At 36.3% G+C, this 26,787-nt stretch overlaps 1 protein-coding gene across 6 annotated transcripts in view; it reads right to left on the bottom strand.

Moving 5' to 3' along the window:
• Positions 1-26,787, bottom strand: part of MAP4K5 (mitogen-activated protein kinase kinase kinase kinase 5) — a 112,632-nt gene that overhangs the window by 70,164 nt on the left and 15,681 nt on the right. For all 6 annotated transcript variants that reach the window (XM_032871150.1, XM_032871154.1, XM_032871153.1 and 3 more), the window contains exon 3: positions 17,043-17,100. In XM_032871150.1, coding sequence (XP_032727041.1) covers positions 17,043-17,100 — 58 coding nt within the window. The remainder of the gene's footprint in view (positions 1-17,042; positions 17,101-26,787) is intronic.

The raw sequence follows: 26,787 nt of genomic DNA, 5'->3' as shown, positions 1-26,787 counted from the left end.
ACATACAATGGTAAAAATATTAGATTGGCAGCAGACTTATCCACAGAGACCTGGCAGGCCAGAAAGAACTGGCATGATATATTCAGAGCACTAAACGAGAAAAACATGCAGCCAAGAATACTATATCCAGCTAGGCTATCATTGAAAATAGAAGGAGAGATTAAAAGCTTCCAGGACAAACAAAAACTGAAAGAATTTGCAAACACCAAACCAGCTCTACAGGAAATATTGAAAGGGGTCCTCTAAGCAAAGAGAGACCCTAAAGTGAGTAGATCAGAAAGGAACAGAGACAATATACAATAACAGTCACCTTACAGACAATACAATGGCACTAAATTCATATCTCTCAATAGTTACCCTGAATGTTAATGGGCTAAATGCCCCAATCAAAAGACACAGGGTATCAGAATGGATAAAAAAAACAAAACCCATCTATATGTTGCCTATAAGAAACTCATCTTAAACCCGAAGACACCTCCAGATTTAAAGTGAGGGGGTGGGAAAGAATTTACCATGCTAATGGACATCAGAAGAAAGCAGGAGTGGCAATCCTTATATCAGATCAATTAGATTTTAAGCCAAAGACTATAATAAGAGATGAGGAAGGACACTATATCATACTCAAAGGAACTGTCCAACAAGAAGATCTAATAATTTTAAATATCTATGCCCCTAACGTGGGAGCAGCCAACTATATAAACCAATTAATAACAAAATCAAAGAAACACATCGACAATAATACAATAATAGTAGGGGACTTTAACACTCCCCTCACTGAAATGGACAGATCATCCAAGCAAAAGATCAACAAGGAAATAAAGGCCTTAAATGACACACTGGACCAGACGGACATCACAGATATATTCAGAACATTTCATCCCAAAGCAACAGAATACACATTCTTCTCTAGCGCACATGGAACATTCTCCAGAATAGATCACATCCTCGGTCCTAAATCAGGTCTCAACTGGTATCAAAAGATTGGGATCAGGCTTTCCGTAGAGTCCGGAGGACGGGAATGAAGATGGCGGCCTCCCAGTGTCCGGCCCGGAGGAGCCAAGAGCTTGGGGCCCCACTCCTCAGTGCGCCCTCAGAGAACAGCGCCCAATTACTCCCGTCTCCCTGGCCTCCGGCCGCGCTCCGAGCTGACCGAGCCTGAGACAGGTTCAAGCCTGGAGTCCGTCTCAGAAGCAGCCCCAATCTAACCAGACCGGCCGAAGCACTGAATATCTTCTTTCCACTCCCTTGAAGCCCAAATCTATGTCTACAGTATCCAGATGACACTCTGCCATGGAAGGAAGAGAAGACAGTATGAATCCCTACTGCCCACCAGACCGATCCAAAAGAAGAAGAAGAAGAAGAAGAAGAAGAAGAAGAAGAAGAAGAAGGAGAAGAAGAAGAGGAAGAAGAAGAAGAAGGAGGAGGAGAAGAAGGAGAAGAAGAAGAAGAGGGGGAGGGGGAGGAGGAGGAGGAAGAAGAAGAAGAAGAAGAAAGGGAGATATTAAGATATTAAGTTGTTGTTATTTAATGAATGGATTTAGGGATCCCACAGTGAGATGATTTCTTTCAAGTTCATTTTATTTCAGGATCATTACATTTACAACCATATCAAGCCTCTTTTACCTAAAGTTGTTAGTCAACAACTTTTAGTCAACAACTTTTTAAACCTACTTCTTGGGTCTTTGGGAGATCAGCATCACTAACCACCCAATGGCTACATGTGTCTTCCTTCTAGAAACTTTCATGCCAACCACCTTGCTTGGGCAAGATTCAGGTAGACAGAAAGGGTTATAAAAGTCTATGTCAAAAAAAAAAAAAATCTATGTCAGAGTTTTTCAACCAAAAATGAAGGACTGCCTTCTGGCAGATAGGCTAATTCAATGACTATATCTCAGAAAAGACTGTGATAAATGTCATAGGAAAAGAATAAAACTGTATCAAAAATATGAAAGAGGGAATTGATATCTAGTGGAAACATCAGCACTGTTCTCACTAGGACTCGGTTTGTATTCTCCCTCAGTCTTACTTGGAGAACAAATAAATACCTTGAAAAAAAGGATAAAACTGTTAGATTTAGTAGAATTTGCAGAAGACCTTAAACACATCTAACAACAACAAAAAATCAATGACGGCAATGTCAATTTCCTTAACAGCCTACTCTATTTTATTTTCTGATACTAGATACAAATTCACTCTAAATTCTGTCACAGGGATTTAAAAGCATATGTTTGAGACGTTGACAGTTGCTCAATAGTGGATTTTAAAAGACCATTGGTCGGCAGGAAGGCCCAAGAGTAGAAATGCATGATTCATGGTGAAGTGTACTCCACTGACTAATTTGCCAGGCTTCTTTTATCACCAGAGGCAAACTTTGGACCCTGAATCCCCATTATTAAAGTGTCCTATCCAAAAAAAAAAAAGATTGGGATCATTCTCTGCATATTTTCAGACCACAATGCTCTGAAGCTAGAACTCAATCACAAGAGGAAATTTGGAAAGAACCCAAATACATGGAGACTAAACAGCATCCTTCTAAAGAATGAATGGGTCAACCAGGAAATTAAAGAAGAATTGAAAAAATTCATGGAAACAAATGATAATGAAAACACAACGGTTCAAAATCTCTGGGACACAACAAAGGCAGTCCTGAGAGGAAAATATATAGCGGTACAAGCCTTTCTCAAGAAACAAGAAAGGTCTCAGGTACACAACCTAACCCTACACCTAAAGGAGCTGGAGAAAGAACAAGAAAGAAACCCTAAACCCAGCAGGAGAAGAGAAATCATAAAGATCAGAGCAGACATCAATGAAATAGAAACCAAAAAAACAAGAGAACAAATCAACAAAACTAGGAGCTGGTTCTTTGAAAGAATTAATAAGATTGATAAACCCCTGGCCAGACTTATCCAAAAGAAAAGAGAAAGGACCCAAATAAATAAAATCATGAATGAAAGAGGAGAGATCACAATGAACACCAAAGAAATACAGACAATTATAAGAACATACTATGAGCAACTCTACGCCAACAAATTTGACAATCTGGAAGAAATGGATGCATTCCTAGAGAAATATAAACTACCACAACTGAAACAGGAAGAAATAGCCTGAACAGACCCATAACCAGTAAAGAGATTGAAACAGTCATCAAAAACCTCCAAACAAAAGCCCAGGGCCAGACGGCTTCCCGGGGGAATTCTACGAAACATTTAAAGAAGAACTAATTCCTATTCTCCTGAAACTGTTCCAAAAAATAGAAATGGAAGGAAAACTTCCAAACTCATTTTATGAGGCCAGCATCACCTTGATCCCAAAACCAGACAAGGATCCCATCAAAAAAGAGAACTACAGACCAATATCCTTGATGAACACAGATGCAAAAATTCTCACCAAAATACTAGACAAGAGGATTCAACAGTACATTAAAAGGATTATTCACCATGACCAAGTGGGATTTATTCCAGGGCTGCAAGGTTGGTTCAACATCCGCAATCAATCAATGTGATACAACACATTAATAAAAGAAAGAACAAGAACCAAATGATACTCTCAATAGATGCTGAAAAAGCATTTGACAAAGTACAGTATCCCTTCCTGATCAAAACTGTTCAAAGTGTAGGGATAGAGGGCACATACCTCAATATTATCAAAGCCATCTATGAAAAACCCATCGCAAATATCATTCTCAATGGAGAAAAACTGAAAGCTTTTCCGCTAAGGTCAGGAACACGGCAGGGATGTCCATTATCACCACTGCTATTCAACATAGTACTAGAAGTCCTAGCCTCAGCAATCAGACAACAAAAGGAAATTAAAGGCATCCAAATCGGCAAAGAAGAAGTCAAACTATCACTCTTCGCAGATGATATGATACTATATGTGGAAAACCCAAAAGACTCCACTCCAAAACTGCTAGAACTGGTACAGGAATTCAGTAAAGTGTCAGGATATAAAATCAATGCACAGAAATCAGTTGCATTTCTCTACACCAACAACAAGACAGAAGAAAGAGAAATTAAGGAGTCAATCCCATTTACAATTGCACCCAAAACTATAAGATACCTAGGAATAAACCTAACCAAAGAGACTAAGAATCTACACACAGAAAACTATAAAGTACTCATGAAAGAAATTGAGGAAGACACAAAGAAATGGAAAAATGTTCCATGCTCCTGGATTGGAAGAATAAATATTGTGAAAATGTCTATGCTACCTAAAGCAATCTACACATTTAATGCAATTCCTATCAAAATACCATCCATTTTTTTCAAAGAAATGGAACAAATAATCCTAAAATTTACATGGAACCAGAAAAGACCTCGAATAGCCAAAGGAATATTGAAAAAGAAAACCAAGGTTGGTGGCATCACAATTCTGGACTTTAAGCTCTATTACAAAGCTGTCATCATCAAGACAGCGTGGTACTGGCACAAAAGCAGACACATAGATCAATGGAACAGAATAGAGAGCCCAGAAATAGACCCTCAACTCTATGGTCAACTAATCTTCGACAAAGCAGGAAAGAATGTCCAATGGAAAAAAGACAGCCTCTTCAATAAATGGTGTTGGGAAAATTGGACAGCCACATGCAGAAAAATGAAATTGGACCATTTCCTTACACCACACACGAAAACAGACTCAAAATGGATGAAGGACCTCAATGTGAGAAAGGAATCCATCAAAATCCTTGAGGAGAACACAGGCAGCAACCTCTTCGACCTCAGCCGCAGCAACATCTTCCTAGGAACATCACCAAAGGCAAGGGAAGCAAGGGCAAAAATGAACTATTGGGATTTCATCAAGATCAAAAGCTTTTGCACAGCAAAGGAAACAGTTAACAAAACCAAAAGACAACTGACAGAATGGGAGAAGATATTTGCAAACGACATATCAGATAAAGGGCTAGTGTCCAAAATCTATAAAGAACTTAGCAAACTCAACACCCAAAGAACAAATAATCCAATCAAGAAATGGGCAGAAGACATGAACAGACATTTCTGCAAAGAAGACATCCAGATGGCCAACAGACACATGAAAAAGTGCTCCATATCACTCGGCATCAGGGAAATACAAATCAAAACCACAATGAGATATCACCTCACACCAGTCAGAATGGCTAAAATTAACAAGTCAGGAAATGACAGATGCTGGCGAGGATGCGGAGAAAGGGGAACCCTCCTACACTGTTGGTGGGAATGCAAGCTGGTGCAACCACTCTGGAAAACAGCATGGAGGTTCCTCAAAATGTTGAAAATAGAGCTACCCTATGACCCAGCAATTGCACTACTAGGTATTTACCCTAAAGATACAAACATAGTGATCCGAAGGGGCACGTGCACCCGAATGTTTATAGCAGCAATGTCTACAATAGCCAAACTATGGAAAGAACCTATATGTCCATCAACAGATGAATGGATCAAGAAGATGTGGTATATATACACAATGGAATACTATGCAGCCATCAAAAGAAATGAAATCTTGCCTTTGCGACGACATGGATGGAACTAGAGGGTATCATGCTTAGTGAAATAAGTCAATCGGAGAAAGACAACTACCATATGATCTCCCTAATATGAGGGAGTGGAGATGCAACATGGGGGGTTAAGGGGGTAGGAGAAGATTTAATGAAACAAGATGGGATTGGGACGGAGACAAACCATAAGTGACTCTTAATCTCAAAACAAACTGAGGGTTGCTGGGGGGAGCAGGGTTGGAAGGGGGGGTGGGGTTATGGACATTGGGGAGGGTATGTGCTATGGTGAGTGCTGTGAAGTGTGTAAACCTGGCAATTCACAGACCTGTACCCCTGGGGATAAAAATATATTATATGTTTATAAAAAATAAAAAATAAAAAATTTAGAGGTTGTTTGAAGTCCTGGTCAAATTTCCTCATTGCACAGGTGGGCACTAGGCTCCGTAGAGGCTGTTTCAACTTCAGAATGTTTAAGCAATGTAAAAATGTAGGACATTTGGCTGCTAAATTTATTCCTTTTTTAATTAAAGAAATAAAAGTGAAATTGATACACACACACACACACACACAAATAAAATAAAAAAAATAACAAAAATAAAAAATTTAATTAAAAAAAAAAAGAAAAGAAAACAGAGAGAAGTCCAGTGTTTGTAAAGTGAACATAACAGTGGTTAAAAGATTGGATGAGCCAGGAATTAGAAGGCCAGATCAGAAATAGCCTTTTCTAGGGTGACTGGGTGGCACCATACATCAGTTGAGTATGTGATAATTTCAGCTGAGGTCTTAATCTCAGAGTCATGAGTTCAAGCCCCGCATAGGGTTCCACACTGGGCATGAAGCCTACTTAAAAATTAAAAGGCAGGAGGGAAACGCCCGGGTGGCACATCCCATGTTCAGGAATAAGATGATTTACTATTGTTAAGATGTCAATAAAATACCCAAAGCAATCTACAGATTCAATATAACCTTTATGTATCAAAATCCCAATAGCATCTTCTGGAGAAATAGAAAAAAATCATCCCAAAACTCATTTGGAACGTCAAGGAACCCCAAATAATTTTGAAAAAGAACAGATCTGGAAGATTCATACTCCCAGATTTCAAAACACATCACAAAGCCATAGTAATCAAAACAGCATGCTATTTCTATAAAAACACATATATCAATAGTATAGAGAGCCCAAAAATAAACCCACACAATTATGATCAAATTATCTTTGACAATGGTGTCAAGACCGCTCAACAAGAAAAAGACAGTCATTTCAACAAACAATCTTAGGAAAACTGAATATTTTCATATAAAAGAATGGAGATGGGCCCTTATCTTACACTATACATATACAAAAATTAACTCAAAATGAATTAAAGATCTAAATGTAAGACTCAAAATTATAAAACTCTTAAATAAAAACTTCCTAACTTTGGATTTGGCAATGATTTCTCAGATATGACACCAAACGTACATGCCAATGAAGGCAAAAATAGATAATTGGGACTATGTCAAACTTAAATTTTTTTTTTTTTTCATCAAGGGACATAATCAGGGGTGCCTGGGTGGCTCAGTGGGTTAAACCTCTGCCTTCGGCTCAGGTCATAATCTCAGGGTCCTGGGATCGAGCCCCGCATCTGGCTCTCTGCTCAGCAGGGAGCCTGCTTCCCCCTCTCTCTCTGCCTGCCTCTCTGCCTACTTGTGATTTCTCTCTGCCAAATAAATAAATAAAGTCTTAAAAAAAAAGACATAATCAACAGAGTGAAATGACAACATGTGGAATGGGAGAAAATATGTGCAAACTATGTATCTGATAAGTGATTAATATCCAAAATATATAAAGAATTCCTCAACCCAACAACAAAAGATAAGAAACCAATTAAAACATGGCCAAGACTTGAGTAGGTATAGCTCTAAATAGGATATGCAAATGGCAAGAAGCATATAAAAAGATGCTCCACATCACTATCCATCCAAGAAATGCAAAACAAAACCGCAAGCTATCACCTTACACCCATTAGGAAAGCTGTTATCAAAAAAACCAGAATAACAAGTGCTAGTGGAGACATGGAGAAGTTGAAACCCTTCTGCACTGTAGAATGGTACAATCATTATGGAAAACAGTAAGGCAGTTCCTCAAAAAATTAAAAATTTACTACCATATGAACTACTAATCCTTTATCTAGGTATATATCCAAAACATGGATAAACCTTGAGGATATTATGCTGAGTGAAATAAACCACTCACAAAAGGACAAATTATAGGAGGTAACTTAAGCAATCAAGTTTATATATATATATATATATAAAGTAGATGGTGGTTACCAAGGGCTGAGGGAAAGGGAGCAACGGAATTGCTGTTTAATAGATATGGACTTTCAGTTCTACAAGATGAAAAAGTTCCAGAGATCTGTTTCACAACAACGTAAATATGTTTAACATCACTAAACTATAAGCTTAAAAATGGATAAGACAGTGAAGCTTAATAATAGGTAACTAACTTTTACCATAATAAAAATAATTTAAAGTTCTGTGACTATAGCCTAATTTATTTAACCATTTCAATATGGGTGGATATTCAAGTTTTACAATTTACTGTTTTCAAACATGTTTTGAAAATAAAAATCCAGTAACCTAAAAATTGTGGTATCATTTACAGTAAAATTACAATGCAAAAAGTAGCTCTTTTAATTAATATTTGTAACAACTTAGTGACAGGAAGAGCTTTTTTTTTTTTAAAGGAAGAGCACTTTTTTTGGGTACTAATACTTTCGGTACTGAATATATTTCTGAAGTTTATGAAATGAAATCAATATTAAAGAGAGATAACAAAGGGAAAAGCTCATTTTACTTACAGATAATACATTAACAGTATCATTTCCAGAAAACCAATTAACTCAATGCTAAATATTCTGTCAGATAATTTTCAAATGTCTTGTTGATTTGATTGTTTTTGTTGCTAATAAGGAAATATGAGTTTTTTCCACTGAGCAAAATGAACACAGAATGTAAATAGAATAGTCATTTCTAACAAAACATTTTCTTTGGGATGCCTAGCTTAGATTCTGAAAATTCATCTACAGAGAAAATCCCTATCAGTTTTAAGCTCACTAATTTAGAATCAGACATTGAAGTTCACCTTTTAAATTACACAGAAACAAAAAGTATCTTCATTTCAGTGTTATCTTGTGTTCAAGAAGCAAACTGGGATCTAACTGAAACTGAGTACCTTAGAATAACAAAGTGATTTTTACCTATAAAATGTCAGAAAATGTCTATTTAGGCTTTATTAGCTTTCTGTATCTATTATTTAAAGCCAAAACAAAACAAAACAAAAAAAAAACCAAAACACTGGTGGGCACTTGTGTGACCCTAACTTAACTTTTCCACCAATTCAGATGTGAACCTTCCAAATAATGAAGGCAGGATACTTATTTTACCTAAGTAATATTAACTTTATACTTTATTTCACAGATTATTTTGAAAAATCAAAATTCTTAGATTTTAAAATAGAAGTTAAATACTAAAAAAGCAAGAACAAGCACTTACCCAGAATACCTGACATGTGACCTATTTGGCCAAAGCTCCTACTTTGGGATTTCTTTCAAGAACATTAACAAGGCAAATTAATGGTTGCTTAAATCTTTATATACATTTTGGCTTTTTAAAAATTTACTTTCTCTGTTTATACTTCCAGCAAATAAGATGAAGTATTATAAAACAAAACTGAGGGGTGGCTGGGTGGCTCAGTCAGTTAAGCATCTGCCTTTGGCTCATGTCAATGATCTCCAGGTCCTGGGACTGAGACCAACATATCTGTTCTGCTTCCTGACGCTCAGCAGGGAGTCTGCTTCTCCCTCTCCCTCTACCCTCCCTTATAATTCTCTCTCTCAAATAAATAAAATGGAAGTAACTGAGAAAATCTTTAAACATCCAAAGATACAGATTCCTATTCATTTTGAAAACTGTCTAAATCAATGAAGTACATTTAACTTGTTATTTTACTTAAAAATGCTGAATTATCTCATGAACATTTCTAATTCAGTATTTTAAAAAACAAGGACACAAGGTATACCACATTAATCACCATGGGTAATGATTTTATTAAATCCCATCCTTAAAAGCAAAGCTCATGGTTTTGTTTTTAATTGAGGTGTAACTGACATACAACATTATATTAGTTTCAGATGTAGGACATAAAGATTTGATATTTGTCTATACTGTAAAATGATCACCACAATACGTCTAGTTACTGTTTGTCAGTAATTACAAAATTTTTTTTCTTGTGATGAGAATTTTTAAGATTTATTCTCTCAGCAACTTTCACATATGCAATAAAGAATTGCTAACTTGAGTCACCATGCTGAACATTACATCCCCATGATTTATTTTATACCTGGAATTTTGTATCTTTTGACTCCCTTTACCCATTTCATCTACCCCCACCCAACACCCTCTGGCAACCACCAATTTGTTCTCTGTATCTATGAACTTGGTTTTTGTTTTTATTTAGAGTCCACATGTAAGTGAAATCATATGGCATTTGTCTTTCTCTGACTTACTTCACTTAGCATAATGTCCTCTAAATCCATCCATGTTGTCACAAACGGCAGGGTTGCATTCTTTTTTTACACATACACACATCTCTATCCACTCATCCATGGACAGACACTTCATATATATGTATCTTGGCTATTGTAAAAATTTTCCCCACGTCCCCACTTACTTCTTCTCTTTTTGATAAGAGCCATACTTTTTTTTTTTTTTTTTTTTTTGATAAGAGCCATTCTTATGGCTCATTGTAGTTTTGATCTGCACTTCCCTGATGATGAGTGATGCTGAGCATCTTTTCACGTGTCTACTGGCCATCTGGATGTCTTTGGAAAAATGTCTACTTGGAACCTATGCCCATTTTTAAATCAGACTGTTTGGGGTTCTTTTCGCTAGTGTGAATTCTTTACAGTTTTTAACAAACTATCATGTGCATAACTTGAAAATACTATCCTTAGTTTTGCCAGGAAAGAGGGGTAATAATGGGAGAAGAAAATGGGTAAGGAAAGTAGGATTCTGATGATCAGCTTTCCCAGGAATCTTGCTTCTGTTCTGGCTGTTGGCTGCCACTAGCTACAGACTTGTTGAGCAAAATGAGCATCTGTAAAATGAGTTAGAGGGAAGGCTGCAATTCAGGCACAGACAGGAAAAGATGGTGACATGCATCATCATAATATCTGCCTGCTTTTCTAAGGCAGTCCTTAAATCGGAACAAAGAGATGGAAAATGAAACTAAAATATCAAAATGGTATCATCAGTATTGTTTATTTTCAATACTAATCACTAGGAAGCCCAACTTTATTTGAATGTCACCATTTGTAAGATGGTATGCATATTTAGTAAGTATCTAGTATAAAAACAAGATATGGAAATGACTTTTAATCATTCTTAAAAATAATTATTTGCCTGTTTATATGAAGGGCAGCAAAAATACAGAGACACAGGAAAGAATGCTGACATTTTCTTTTTCTTTTATTTTTATGGCTAATTAAAAAAAAAACAATTCTCTGTGCTAATTTATTTTTATTTTTAACTCTAAGTTTCATTTAGAATTTTTATGAGTATTAGAGTTGCAAAAGCAATCTGTTTTAGTGAAATTTTAAATACATTATTACATAAATATAATATATTATAAATACAATAATCTTTAAGATTAAATTGTGAGGTAAGTCTATAATAAAATTCAGGACTGTACAATTAGTAGAAACTTCAATAATCTATTTTTACCTGGGGAAAAGGATTATTGAGTTTACAGCTAGGATAACGTTTACTTAAAAGTCTTGTTTATGTTTTACCAGACACAAGGCTTTTTCTAAGTCATATTGGCAAATAATTATCTTTTCATGTCTAAATATAATTCTAAACCAGCTCATCTGTTAAATCGATACAAGGAAGCACTTTGTATTATACTGGCTTTAGCACGATTTTTTTAAAAGCTGCTGAGTACAGTTAAGAATTCATTTCTGAAATACAGCTGTCTCCAGAATTATTTGAAGTATCTGAACTGAATGTTGGGAAAATTCATTAGCATACCATCATATTTTTTTACCTAATCATTCCCTTAAGCCTGTTCCAAAAATGTGAAAAACACCACCTACTTTGGCTTTACTGAAAATGCTTAAAAAAAAAAAAAAAAAAAGATATAAAAATCTATGGTCAACAGAAAAACATTTTTTTTTAAAGAGGCAAAATACAAAAGGAAAAATCCATGAATAAGATATAATGAAACAACACAAAGGAATTAAATCACTGTCACAACCAGAAGATCAATTCCTCAAATTCTAAAGGAAAGATAATAAAAATAAATGAAACTATTTACTAAAATGAAAAGTATACTGAGGGTTTTGGAGGGGAGGGAGTGGGGGGATGGGTGAGCCTGGTGGTGGGTATTATGGACGGCATGTATTGCATGGAGCACTGGGTGTGATGCTTAAACAGTGAATACTGGAACACCAAAAAGAAATAAAATGGAAAAAAGTTTATATATTTAAAGTATAAGAAAAACTTATAGTTACTACTTAATAAATTTACTAAAATTACAATTATTATTAACCATGAATTGAAATCTGAAGATATAATAAATATTAAGGTCTTATTTTCTAAATATCACAGCTTATAGTAGGTAAGTAGTATTAGTGCCACAATCAGGCAGAAGCAGCAAGACCTGCTGAGGAAAAATGCCAAGACGGCCTTACAGTTTTCCCTAACACTATACATGGAGAAAATGTCTATAGATTTTTGAGGGTGGAAGAATGTGTGATACAAATAGTTCCAGATTTAGTCAAATGGTCATTATTATTCAATGGCAAAAGAAAGACATTTATAATATTCATTTGTACAAAGACTATTTATTGTCTACTGTGCCGTATTATACTGTTTCAGATGCTGAAATATAAGTCAAGAGAAACCATTACAAATTTATATTATACAAATACGTATATATACATAAACATATACATTTTATTTCAGAGAACTAAAATAACAAGGGCTTCATGAATAGCTACTTTAAATTAGGTAGTCAGAAATCAGTCTCTCTGAGGACATGACTTTTAAGCTGAGACGTGAATGACCAGAAGCCTTTTGTTCAAAAGATAATGTAAAATAGTACTTCAGGTAGAATGAAGTGTTAGTTTAATCTTGGACTGTTGAAATAAAAAGAAAATGAAAGCAGAGGAGAGAAGGGAAAAAGTTACATGATGAGTTTAGAGACGCAGACAAAGCAAATCATGTAGGGTTTTATGAGCAATGTTAAAAGTGTGAGTATTATTCTAAGTGACTTAAAAGCTTCAGGGAGGCTTGAAGCAGGAGAGCACTATGATCTTATCTGTGTTTTATAAAGATCAGTCTGGTGGCTTTGTGACAACTAGATGGTAGCAGATGGGAGGTGTGGGAGAGGAAATAGGGAGACTAGGAGGATAGAAAAGGCAATAAAGAGAAGTAGACAGATGCAGGACACATTTAGAGGTAGAGCTGAAGAAACCTGTTAACAGACTGACTCTGGAATACAAATAAAAGAAAGAAATCCCAAGGACAACACCTAGATATTTGCTTAGCTAATTGCTTCTCAAAATGGGGAAGATTGAGGGAAGGGCAGGTTTGGGATGAACAATCAATTTGTGGATTCAAATAATACTATTGCTAATACATAGAGCAAAATTTATGTGATGATATAATTCATTCTATTAATAGCTGATACAAAATAAGCCAGTCAGAATGGCAGGCCCATGGCACGAAAAGACCAACAGTGAGCACTGAATCCACTTAAATATAAAAGAAACATTTAGACATAATTTTTTAAAGCTTCAAAAAACATTAAAAAAAAAACACGACAAAGGATCAAACATCTCACTAAATAATACAGTAATAGACTCATCTATCAAAAGGAGAAAGATTCAGATTGGGTTATAAAATAAAACTCAAATATGATTAAGAGAAACACCTAAAAACCAATGACCCAGAAGGGATTAAAGTAAAATGACAGGCCCAAGTATAGAAGCTCTATCTACCTGTTAATATGCCACACAAATATAATAAAAAAGGGGAGTTGGCAAGATCAATGTTTGACAAAATTAAACTAAGGGCAAAAGGGCATGAAAAGCTATCTAATGAAATGCTATCTATGAAAAACCAACTTTCTGAGAGAAAATAAGTCTAATATATCAATGACTTACATAAAGATCAACAATTACCAACTAGAAAGAGTAAGGAGGGAAATGCCATTCATAACAGCAAGAAATACCATAAACAAATTATTTGGCAAGTTATAATACTTGTCTGAAGACCTGAATTTCTACTCTCAAAATGCTCTATCTTTTAAATGAACAAATCACCAAATATTCACCTACCTGGTCAAAAATTACAACTCCTTTTTCATTTTTTTGCAGAATTAGAAAAACTTATCCTAAAATTTATATGAAATCTCAAGGGACCTCAGATAGCCAGAACAATGTTGAAAAAGATCAAAATTGGATGATTCACACATTCTGATTTCAAAACTTACTACAAAGCTATGGTATTCAAAGTAGTGTGATACTAGTATAAAGACAGACACATGGACCAACAGAATAGAAAAGAGAATCCAGAAGTAAGCCCTTGCATATATGGTCAAAGGTTTTTTCTGACCTTCAACCAAAAAGATTTCTGGCACGCTGCTAAGACTATTCAATGGGGAAAGGACCATCTTTTCAACAAATGGTGCTGGGAAAATGGATATCCACAAGCAAAAAAAAAAAAAAAAAGCCAGACCCTCACCCAACACCATATACAAAAATTAACTCAATACTTTGTAAGACCTAAAACTATAAACTCTTATAATAAAGCAAAGCTTATTGACTAGATTTGGCAATGATTTCTTTTTTTTTTTTTAAGACTTTATTTATTCATTTGTAGAGAGGGAGAGAGAGGGAGAGAGCACAGTGGAGGGAGAGGCAAAGGGAGAGGGAGAAGCAGATTCCCCGATGAGCTGGGAGCCCAACGTGGGGCTTGATCCCAGGACCTGGAGATCATGACCTGAACCAAAGGCAGATGCTTAACCATCTGAGCCACCCAGGCATCCTGGCAATGATTTCTTGAGTATGATGCCAAAGGCACAAGCAACAAAAGAAAAAATAGGCAAACTGGACTTCATGAAAATTTAAAAATTTTATGTACCAAAAGACTATATCAACACAGCAAAAAGCCCATGGAACGGGAAAAAATATCTGCAAATCATATATCTGATATGGGATTACTATCCAGATTATAACAAAGAACTCCAAAAACTTAATAACAAAGAAACAACCCAAAGCAAACCAAAGAAACAATTGTTTGCAACCCAATTAAAAAATGGGCAAAGGACGTTTCTCCAAAAATGATATAAAAATAAGCACATGAAAAGATGCTCAGCATCACCATAGTCACTACAGAAATGCAAACAAAAGCTCCAATGAGAGAGCCCCTCATAGCCATTAGGATAGCTGCTGTAACAAGCAAAACAAAACAGAAAGAAAGTGTTGATGAGGGTGTGGAGAAACTGGAATACTTGAACACTATTGGTAGAAATGCAACACTGTACAGCCACTGCAGAAAACAGTACGGTGGTCCCTAAAAAATTAAAGATAGAATTACCATATGATCTAGCAATTCCACTTCTGGGTATATAAAAAGAATAAAAGCAAGTCTGAAAGAAATATTTGTATGCTCATCCTCATATAGCAGTATTATTCACAAGAGCTAAAACGTGGAAGCAACCCAAGTGTCCATCAACAAATGAATGGTAAGTAAAATGTGATCTATTCATTCAACAGAATGTTATTTGGTCTTGAAAAGGAAGAATATTCAGACATATGTGACAACTGGATGAGCCTTGAAGACATTATGCTGAGTGACATAAACCAGCCAGTCACAAAAAGACTACTTACATCAAGTACCCAGAGTAGTGAAAATCAGAGAAAAAAGTAAAATGGTGGTTGCCGGGGGCTAGGAGGAAGACTGGAATGGGAAGTTACTATATAATGGGCATAGAGTTTATTTATAAGATGAAGAGTCCTGAAGATGGTAGCCAATATCATCAGTGTATTTTATATCACTCAACTGTACACTTAAAAATGGTTTTGGAAAAAAAAAAAAAAAAAAAAGGGCACCTGGGTGGCTCAGTGGGTTAAACCTCTGCCTTCGGCTCAGGTCATAATCTCAGGGTCCTGGGATCGAGGCCTGCATCTGGCTCTCTGCTCAGCAGGGAGCCTGCTTCCCTTTCTCTCTCTCTGCCTGCCTCTCTGTCTACTTGTGATCTCTCTCTGTCAAATAAATAAATAAAAATATTAAAAAAAATGGTTTTGATGCTAAATTTTCTGTTATATATACTTTATCACAATAAAAAGACTGGAGAGAAAAAGCTACTACTACTTCTTTTAGAAGACTCTTAGGTTATCGAAATAACAAAATTGTTCCAGGTTTTACACAGTTGTTTTGTTTTCAAAGCAAATTTTTCAGTATTTTTGTTTTGTTTTTTGTTTTAAGTAATCTCTACACCCAACATGGGGCTCAAACTCACAACCCCAAGATCAAGAGCTGCATGCTCTACTGACTGAGCCACCCAGGTATCCCTGGCTGTTTTAAAACAAACAGCTTTCTGTTATACTTAACTGTGTTTAAAAAAAAAAAAGGGAAAAAAAAGGCACTAGGCTAAGACCAGAATTATTAAATCTAAGTCAAGTAGCCAGGTTACATCTGACATATAAAATACTATTATCCCAAATATTACCAAATATCTTGCCTGATCAATGAATACTTTCCTTTTTTAAGAAAAGATTATTATTTATTTATTTGAAAGAGAGACACAGCAAGAGAGGGAACATAGCAGGAGGAATGGGAAAGAGAGACACAAGCTTCCCGCCGAGCAGGGAGGCCAATGTGGGGCTCAATCCCAGGACCCCAAGGATCATGACCTGAGCTGAAGGCAGACGCTTAATGACTGAGCCACCCAGGTGTCCCAATGAATACTTTTCCTAATTGAATTCTCATAAAAGCTAAAACTGAAGTTCAAATATTTCACTACAAACTTAAAAGAAAATGAGCACTGTCATTATCCCTTTCAATTTTTTTTTTTTAAGATTTTATTTATTTGACAGAGAGAGAGACAGAGAGCCCAAGCAGGCAGAGCGGCAGGCAGAGGGAGAGGGAGAAGCAGGCTTCCCGCTAAGCAGGGAGCCTGATGCGGGGCTCAATCCCAGGACCCTGGGATCATGACCCGAGCCGAAGGCCCAACATACTGAGCCACCCAGGCACCCCTCATTATCCCTTCCAATTTTTGAATGTGCACATTTCAAACTTTATTTAGCAACAGAACTATTACACAAAACTCACCTGTAACTAACAACCTCCAATGGAATTTAATTATAACTATATTGGATATCCTACTGCCCTGACAACAAAGATTTCCTTTTGGAAGATGGAAAATAAGGAAAAAAATATGGAAAAATGCTTGTTAAGCCCTATATTTATAAACTACACAAGGAAAGTATTCAGAAACCATCTTGAGAGTTTTAATACATACCAGGCTCCAATTTGATAATTTTTACTGCAGCCAACTCTCCTGTATGAATATTTCTAGCCTAAAATGAAAATAAAAATATTATTAAGTTTGTTAATTATATAAAAATTATTTGGCACTAAGTTAATTAGTGGCTTATCAACCATGCTTTTAACAGAACTAAAAAACAAAACCTTTATTTCCAATAAATGAATATATTCATTTTCTCACTAAAGAAACACAAACACACACCCACGTTACCTTCCATCCTACCACTCAAAACTAGCTATTGTTTACAATTTTTGTTATACTTTGCTAAGTCTTTTCTTTTGTAATAAAGTTAATATTCTTACTAATTAAAAATACTCATGGTTTTTATATATTTTATAAAAATAATAATAGATAATTAAAGGAAAATTTAGAAAAATAAGTCATCTGTATCTTACTACCCAGAGGAAAAAAGTTAACAAATAGAGCATGGGTTTTTTTTCCCCTGTGTAGATGTGGAAGTGCTTACATGTATATGTGCCATCATATGTGGTCTTCTACAGTGTCGTTTATAATGCTGCATAATTTTCTACTGAATGGAGACTGTATTTCACTAATCTGGTATTGCTGAACATGGAGGGTCTTAATATTGTTCTGCAGTTATAAATAGAGGGATAAATATATCTTAGCTTTATATCTATCCACAGCCTTATTTCCTTCAGATAAATTTCTAGAAAAGAAACTATTCACTACTAACCAAAAAATCATGAGCAGACTGATTTTTTAAAAAAGATTTATTTATTTGAGAACACGCCCAGGAGCGCCGCACACACCCAAGTTGGGGCAGGGGCAGAGGGAAGGACTCTTCAAGCAGACTCCCGGCTGAGTAAGGAGCCCAAGATGGGGCTGGATCCCCTGACCCCTGAGTTCACCACCTGAGCAGAAACCAAGAGTCGGACACAAACAACTGTACCACCCAAGTGCCCTGGACAGACTTATAATTAGTGCTACAATGATTATAACTGCAAATATTTTGGCACATATCATAGTTTATCAGTAAGGCAACCTACAAGTGTATTTGTTAGGTCAAAAGGTACGTGGATTTTAAATGAAAACACTGCCATAGTGCCCTTTAACAAAACTGTGTGAATTTATACTCTTACCAACCTTGGATGTGAAATCTGTATTTGCTAACTTCTCTTGTTGGTCCAAATTTTAATTGTTTTTAAAATTATGAACTTTCTCCATGCTATACATAATTTTAAATGGCTACATAATAGTCCAAAAAATCATTCTCCCTTATCATTAGACGTTAAGGATGCTACACATAGTCTTTTCATTATTTAAGATTATTTTGTTCAAATGGATTCTAAGGTTTGAAATTAACTAGGTCTAAGGGTATGAATATGAGCATTTAAGGCCATTAACACATACTACCAAAATGATCTAAAAGCATTGTACTATTACATTATCATTGCTAATATGAGTGCTCATTTTCCTTACATCAAGTGGTATGCCATATGTGGAAATGCAATTTAATTATTCACAAGGCTTTCATTTACTCTATTAGATTCAAATGTAAACTTTCATACTTGGCATAAAAAATAAGCATATGATAAAACAGGAAAGTAAAATTATACCAATTTGCTGGATTAAATAAGTAATGTTACAAGAGGAAAAAAGGAAAAAGAATAAAGAATGACAAAGAATATAGGGAATACAACCTTCAAAGGAATACTTTTAGAAAAGACATATAGAAGGTGAGAAAAAGAATCAAATGGGGGAGAGGGATACAGAAAGAAACTCACAAACAGGAAGAAAAAAAAGGATTTTCTACAGAAGTCTCAAATACAATAAGAAGTTCATATTTTCCTCATCTATCATGGTAAATTAGCATAAGGAGTGGTCTGGGGAGGAGAAAAGACATTTTAACCCCCCCCCCCATAATTACCCCTGACCCAAATGCAAACACATTCAAAGACATGGAACAGGTTAGCCAAAAGCTTCACACTACAACTACCCTTTCCGCTTTCTTGCCCTTGGACAAAAGAACTATCTGTTAGCCTTAGGTGTTGTCCCAGTTCCTAAGATCTTTCAGCATTTCAGTCCTGCCATGGGTTATGGAAAATTATGTGCACACAGATTAGGCTGTCCACTGCTCGACATTTCACATGCCAGTGAGATTCTGGTATAGAAGACATGGCCAGAACAGACTCACGAAAAAGTGCTCAACATCACTCAGCATCAGGGAAATACAAATCAAAACCACAGTGAGATACTACTATACACCAGTCAGAATGGCTAAAATTAACAAGTCAGGAAACAGCAGATACTGGCGAGGATGCAGAGAAAGGGGAACCCTCCTATACTGTTGGTGGGAATGCAAATTGGTGCAGCCACTCTGGAAAACAGGATGGAGGTCTCTCAAAAAGTTGAAAATAGAGCTATCCTATGACCCAGCAATCGCACTACTGGGTATTTACCCTAAAGATACAAATATAGTGATCCGAAGTGGCACGTGCACCCAAATGTTTATAGCAGCAATGTTCACAATAGCCAAACTATGAAAGAACCTAAATGTCCATCAAGAGATGAATGGATAAAGAAGATGTGGTACATATATATACAGTGGAATACTATGCACCCATCAAAAGAAAAGAAATCTTGCCATTTGCAATGACATGGATGGAACTAGAGGGTATTATGCTAAGTGAAATAAGTCAATCAGAGAAAGACAATTATCATATGATCTCTCTGATACGAGGAATCTGAGAGGCAGGGCAGGGGCGTTGAGGGGGGTTGGCGGGGAATGAAACAAGATGGTATTGGGAGGGAGACAAACCATAAGAAACTCTTAATCTCATGAAACAAACTGAGGATTGCTGGGGGGTGGCTGGGTTATGGACACTGGGAAGGATATGTGCTATGGTAAGCTGTGAAATGTGTAAGCCTAATGATTCACAGACCTGCACCCCTGAGGCAAATAATACATTACGTGATAATTTTTAAAAAAAGAACATGGCCAGAAGTTATAAAATAAGCAGTAATAACTGACTTCTTGGGAATGTTGGTCAGTGGGTTATAAAATGTGTATTGGAAGATAAATTCCATGATAATGATCCAAATTATATCTGTAATTGATTTATAATTTGGGGGAACTCTCATATTCATTACTTTATTTATTTAAACACAAAGACTTAGCTAGGTCAAGTTAGGGGACTTGCCCAAGGCTATCCTGCTGGCCAGGGGCAAGAGACAGATTAAGAACCCAGTAACTGTATTCTGATGTCAACGTTTCACTGCTCTTTTCAACAGATGAGAATTCTGATTTCCTTTTTTAAATGCAACAGGTACCAGAGAAAAGTATTAATTTCATAATATTTAACACACCTCAGGGGTGACTTTTGTTGAAAATAGGGTAATGTACTATTCACATTTTATATTAAACTATTTCCTATGATGATTTTCAACATTAGAGATTATAAATTCTTTCATATTTAAGGTGCTAAGTAATTTGAGAGTTGAATTTGAACCAAGAAAAAATATTATTAAGTGTTTTAAATAATCTGGAAAAAGATACCAAATAAAAGTCAGTAGCTTTCCAAAATGTTTAAAATCTAACTTACAGGATTCGGAAAATTATCAACTAACAAGACTCAACTAATTCTTCTCCTAAGGCTCCTGCATCATAATCTAGCAAACATAATCCACTGTGATCTCTTCACGTTGTTACATTCCCTGGTTTTTCCCTCTTTCTGCATTTCTCTAAGTGATAATTTTTAAAGTTTTCCTGGAATATAGAAAACATAAAATATCTATGTGTATATAGTGGAGATTTACATATGGGAAGAAAGATTTAACTACAAGAGACATAGATAGCCCAAGAAAGTAATATGTATGTACACTCACAAACAGTGACAGTTGAACCATTCAAGGTTCTAAAACTCAGAGAGTACAATGTTTAACTCATGCAACAGTGATAGATGCTGACACATCTCCAGCAACAAAATTTCAGGGTATTCATTATTCCAGTTTTCTAAGCAAAACAGGCATTAGGGCAATAAAACCTGCCAGTCACTAGAAACCAAAAGAAAATATGAGCCCACACTTCCCAATTACAGTTTATCAAACAAGTGCCAAGAGCATGAAAAGATCTAACATGCTTCTCTGAGATTGTGAAACAATTAATTCTGATTTAATCAGATTAACCAGAAGCAAATGACTTGGTCTCTAGTTTGAAAACACTGCCCTCATTCTGGTACATTCTCCTTCCCCTGCCCTTCTCCCCTCCACATTAGTCTCATTAATTCAGATTTCTCCCTCAGAATGCAATTTAGGTATCACCTCCTCCAGGAAGTCTTGCCTAACATCCCAAGGCTGGATGAAGTGTGTTCTCTTCTTAGCTCTGAGGAGGATTCTATGAAGGACTATGCTATAGGTAGATGGCTCTATAAATTTGTTGAATGGACAATTACGATTGGAGTAAGGTAATTATCCTCTTTACTTAAAAGTTGAGAATATTAAAATCCTCCACAACTAGGAAGTGCTATGAAACTGATAATATACTGCTTTAAATGGTCTTATATATGTTAACTCATTTTTCAATTTTTTAAAAAAGATTTACTTATTTATTTGAGAAAGAGAGGGTGTAAACCAGCGGGGAGGAACAGAGGAAAAAATTCTTCAAGCAGATTCCCCGCTGAGCACAGAACCTGACTTGGGACACTCGTCTCATGACCCATGAGATCACGACCTGAACTGAAACCAAGAGTCGGACACTTTAATAGACAGCCACCCAGGTGCCCCTCATTTTCAATTTTTATTACTACGCATTAAATATTTTAGAGAAAATTTTTATTGTTAAAAAATTACTACAAAATAGTATTTTGTTTAAAAAATTCAAATACTACAAAATAAGATGACAGTCCCTCCTGTCTCCCCACTTTCATCCCCTTGAGGTAACTACTGTTAATAGTCTAGAGTATATCCTTCCAGATTTTTAAGTAGGTTCTTTTTTTTTTTTAATTAATTATTTTAGAGAGAGAAAGAGAGATCAAGTGGGGAGGAGGGGCAGAGGGAGGAGGGAAAGTGAATCCTAAGCAGATCTCACAACCCTGAGATCATGACCTGACCCGAAACCAAGAGTCAGTGGCTCAACCAACTAAGCCACCCACATGCCCCAATTCATGATTTTATTTATTTGACAGAGAGAGAGAGATTACAAGTAGGCAGAGAGAGAGGAGGAAGCAGGCTCCCTACTGAGTAGAGAGCCTGATGTAGGGCTCGATCCCAGGACCTTGAGACCATGACTCGAGCCAAAGGCGGAGGCTTAACCCACTGAGCCACCCAGGCGCCTCGGTTCGTTCGGTTGATTCTTAAGAACACATATACTGGGGCACCTGGGTGGCTCAGCTGATTGGACGTCTGCCTTCAGCTCAGGTCGTGGTCTCAGGGTTCTTCGATTGAGCCCCGCATCTGGATCCCTGATTGGTGGAGAGCCTGCTTCTTTCTCTCTTCTGTCTGCCGCTCTACCTATTTGTGTGCTCTTTCTCTCTGTCAAATAAATAAATAAAATCTTTAAAAAAAAAAGGAAAAAGGAACACATATACTGACAGTTTGACAGTTTCTTACAAAGCTAAACACACAGTCTTAACATATGATCCAGCAATCCCCACTTATGGCATTTACCCAATTAAGTTAAAAACTTACATCCACACCAAAACCTGTAGAAGAATGCTTATAGCAGGCTTTATTTATAATCACCCAAACTGGAAATGATTAAGATGTCTTTCAATAGGTAACAATAAACAAATTGTGGAACATCCATACAGTGAAATATTATTTAGTGATTTCAAAAAATGAAAAAAATGAGGGCGCCTGGGTGGCTCAGTGGGTTAAGCCTCTGCCTTTGGCTCAGGTCATGATCTCAGGGTCCTGGGATCGAGCTCCGCATTAGACTCTCTGCTTAGCAGGGAGCTTGCTTCCCCCCCTTCTCTGCCTGCCATCTGCCTACTTGTGATCTCTCTCTCTGTCAAATAAATAAATAAACAATGAAAAAAATGAGACATCAAGCCATGAAAAGTTAGGAATCTTAAATGTCTACTGCTAAGTGAAAGTCATCAGTCTAATACCATATGATTCCAAATATGTGACATTCTGGAAACAGTAAAACTATAGAGAATAAAAAGAATGATGGTTGCCAGGGGTTTGGGTGGAGACTGATGAATACCTAAAGCATAGGAAGTTTTAGGGTGGTGAAACTCTTCTGCATGGAACTGGAATGATGGATACATATCATTATGTATCTGTCAAAACCCATAAAACTGTACAACACAAGTGACTCTTAATGTAAAGTATGGACTATAATAATAATAACAATATATCAATACTAGTTCAATAATTGTAATAAATGTGCCACACCAATGAAAGATGTTAATAAAAGGGGAAACCATGGGTAGGTGGGTGGTTGGGGGGTAGATGAATGTAACTACATCCTATTGGCTCAGTTATTCTGTAAATCTAAAACTAAAATACTAAAAATTAACTCTACTGATTATTTTTAAAAGAATACATATAAAACTATTTTTTTAAGTATAGGATACTTTCAGACACATTTAAGAGACAATTTTCATGATTACAATCAACACAGATATGTTGTTTCAATTTTTTTTTTAAGATTTTATTTATTTGACAGATCACAAGTAGGCAGAGAGGCAGGCAGAGAGAGAGAGAGAGAGAGAGAGAGAGAGAGAAGCAGGCTCCCTGCTGAGCAGAGAGCTGTATGTGGGGCTCGATCTCAGGACCCTGGGATCATGACGGGAGCTGAAGGCAGAGGCCTTAACCCACTGAGCCACCCAGGCGCCCCTGTTGTTTCAATTTAATAGAACCAAAATAAAGACACAAGGACAGAGAACACCTTTTTGGGTGTTTTGTTTTGTTTTGTTTTTTAGATTCTCAGGAGCTCAGAAAGAAACAGCTCATTGGAGGATATGAACAACAATTACAGAACCACATAAAATAAAAATGGTATTCAGTTGTACCAGGCAGAAGCCAAAATATATGATTAAAAGACATAAAAAGTAAAGAAAAATAATATAAGCTAAAACTCCCTCTAACAGAAATCTTAAATGTCAGTCTCCATTTTGAAGACATACTTCTGTTCTCTCCAAATGAAGCAACGATGGGCAAACTTTTGTACTCTGTAATTTTCCAGCTGGAATTTTTAAAACAGAAAGCAGTACCAGGCTCTTTTATAATAAAATGCAAAGAGGCTTTCAGAAAAAAAGATCTAAACAGAGACTTTACAGATTCAATTTGCTAAAGAGATCTTTCAGAAATTTAACTATATACTTTCACATTATAACCCAGAAGAGTCCTACATAGTACTGGTTTTTGAAACCCAACTATTCTCTCCAACAAGTTCAATGCAATATTCTCAAGTATTTTTGTTTTTAACACACAAGAATTTGAAAATCCTGCAGTAGGAAATAATGGAATGTACTAAAGCACCTCTAAAAAAAGGATCTAAATATATTTCTGATTCCTGTGTATTTTAGTAGGTTACTGGTATTCACTATTCAGACTTAAAAGTATAATAAACACCCAGAACTCTAAGAAATTGTCACTACAGCTAATCTCTTTTTTTTAAGATTTTACTTATTTGAGAGAGAGACAGAGTATGCACGTGAGCACAAGCAGGAGGGAGGGGCAGAAGGAGAGGGAGAAGACTCCCCCTGAGCAGGGAGCCTGGCATGGCTCAATCTCTGGACCCCAAGATCATGACCTGAGCCCAAGGCAGACATGTAACAGACTGAGTGACCCAGGAGCCCTGCTTATCTCTTATTTAACTCTTATTAATTAGGAATTGAAATTACTGGATGGGGAAAGATAAACTAATAATAAATGGGATCAATGTAACAATAAAATCCATGAAAGAGCCTTTCCAGTTAAATTAAGTTTCTATTCTCATTGCTAATGCATTTCCCTTTAATATCTTAATTAATATTTCCAAGTCAATTTACTATCAGAGAAGTGTTTTAACTCAAATTGCCCAGTCTTTGATTTTTAAATTCACAGTGAAAAGTTATCCTTAGAGTTCCACTTGCACAAAGGTTAAAAAAAAATGCTGATCTTCCTGATTAAGCCATTTCTATTTCAATAATAGTATGCAGCTGCCAGTTTTTTCAGCCATGAACTTCTTCGCATGCTGTGAAATTTTTAAGGTGATTAAAAATAATTAAAGGAAAAGTCTTGTGTCTACACATTTACCTGCAAGTTTTCAAGAAAGAACAAGAGAGAGAATACTTAATAATAAATATTACACCTCTGTGGCCATGAAGTTAGAATTTTTTAGAAGAGAATTTTAAAAAATTAGATCAAAAATAAAACTGGTAACTAATGACAGTCATTTAAAACCTACAGCAACCAAGACAGTCACCATGAAGGTAAGTGAGCTCAGCCTTTATACACAACTTTATTGTTCTTCACATTAGGCCCCTCATCCTATCTCCAATTAACTTCCTGCCAGCATATTTTTAGGGTCACAAAAACTTTTCTGGAAAGCCAACTGGGGGTACCAGTTTTAAACATGCCCCCTTCTTCCAAAAATATTCTTTAACATAACTACAGAAAATTGAGACATCCCTGTATGTAACAAGCTATCTCTAGTGGCCAGTGACTATTTTCAGTCAGGATTATGCACCCCAGATTTAAGAATATGAACTACAATACAAAAGTAGCAACACAGCATCTGTAAGGTTTGAAGAATGTGAAGTACTGGTTCACCCAAAAAAAAAAGTAAACTATATCACAGGCTATAAAACCTCTTTACCTGTTTTTGGTATACTGTTTTGGAACACTGTTTTTGACTGGTTCATTGAACCAGTATTACTGACTATGCACCACGTACTGTTGTTGATATTGGAGAATTAATGAAACAAAAAAGTTCCTGTCTTCCAAGGCTTTTATCAGTTGGACAGAGAGAGAGAAGTGAACAATAAATACCATACAGTGTCACAAGTGCCCTCAAAGGTGACATAAAACATAGGAGGATTCTGACCCCATTCAAAGCTGGCTGGAGAAAGCTTCCAAGAGAAAGTAAATCTAACCTGAGACCTGAAAAGAGACCTTGGGGCTGCAGAAGAAGCATGATGGTGGTGGTAGTGGTGGTGGTGATTATGGCAGAATTTCAGGCAACGTGGTAAAGACAGGAGAAAACACGGGCATCTCAAAGAAATAGAACTATCTCGTGGTAAGGGAACTTAGTGTAAAGAAGGGAAGGGTGAGATATCGAGATTCCTCTGCAGCTCAAGACAGACTGTATCACCCACTGTTCTCTTGGAGCTACCACCTACTAACTTCTTGGTTACCCCTTCCTTGTTCATTCAAGACTTTATAGTCTCTAGGTCAGTCTTCTTCTCCATCCCTTCTCCTGCCTCCAGACCTACTTCCTGACTTTTCATTCCTTGACGTCCTATCTGAATCTTGATTTCAAACACTGTACTTCCTGCTGATGATCTACCCTTTCAGTCCTAGTCCTTCCATTCTTATCAAAGCAGTTCCCTATGGCTACCAATTACATCTCAATTCCTCACATTCCCTCAATTTTCGGGGTTCCATAGTCCATCACTCCATTTCCAGTCACTCTCACGAACTCTCTTAACTTCTGTCCCATCTTGCCCTGTATCACACTAGCCTGGCAAAAAATCCTAATCTGATTAAACATTATCCACTCATTCCATGCTGGTATTAAATAGCTAGCCAGCTAATGCTGCTGGAAACA

The sequence above is a fragment of the Lontra canadensis genome, unplaced genomic scaffold, assembly GCF_010015895.1.
Source record: "Lontra canadensis isolate GAN:19392208 unplaced genomic scaffold, GSC_riverotter_1.0 scaffold42, whole genome shotgun sequence".
Lineage (NCBI taxonomy): Eukaryota > Metazoa > Chordata > Mammalia > Carnivora > Mustelidae > Lontra > Lontra canadensis.
Note: the sequence above shows the minus strand (reverse complement) of the source record. Positions and strands in the feature narration are given on the sequence as shown.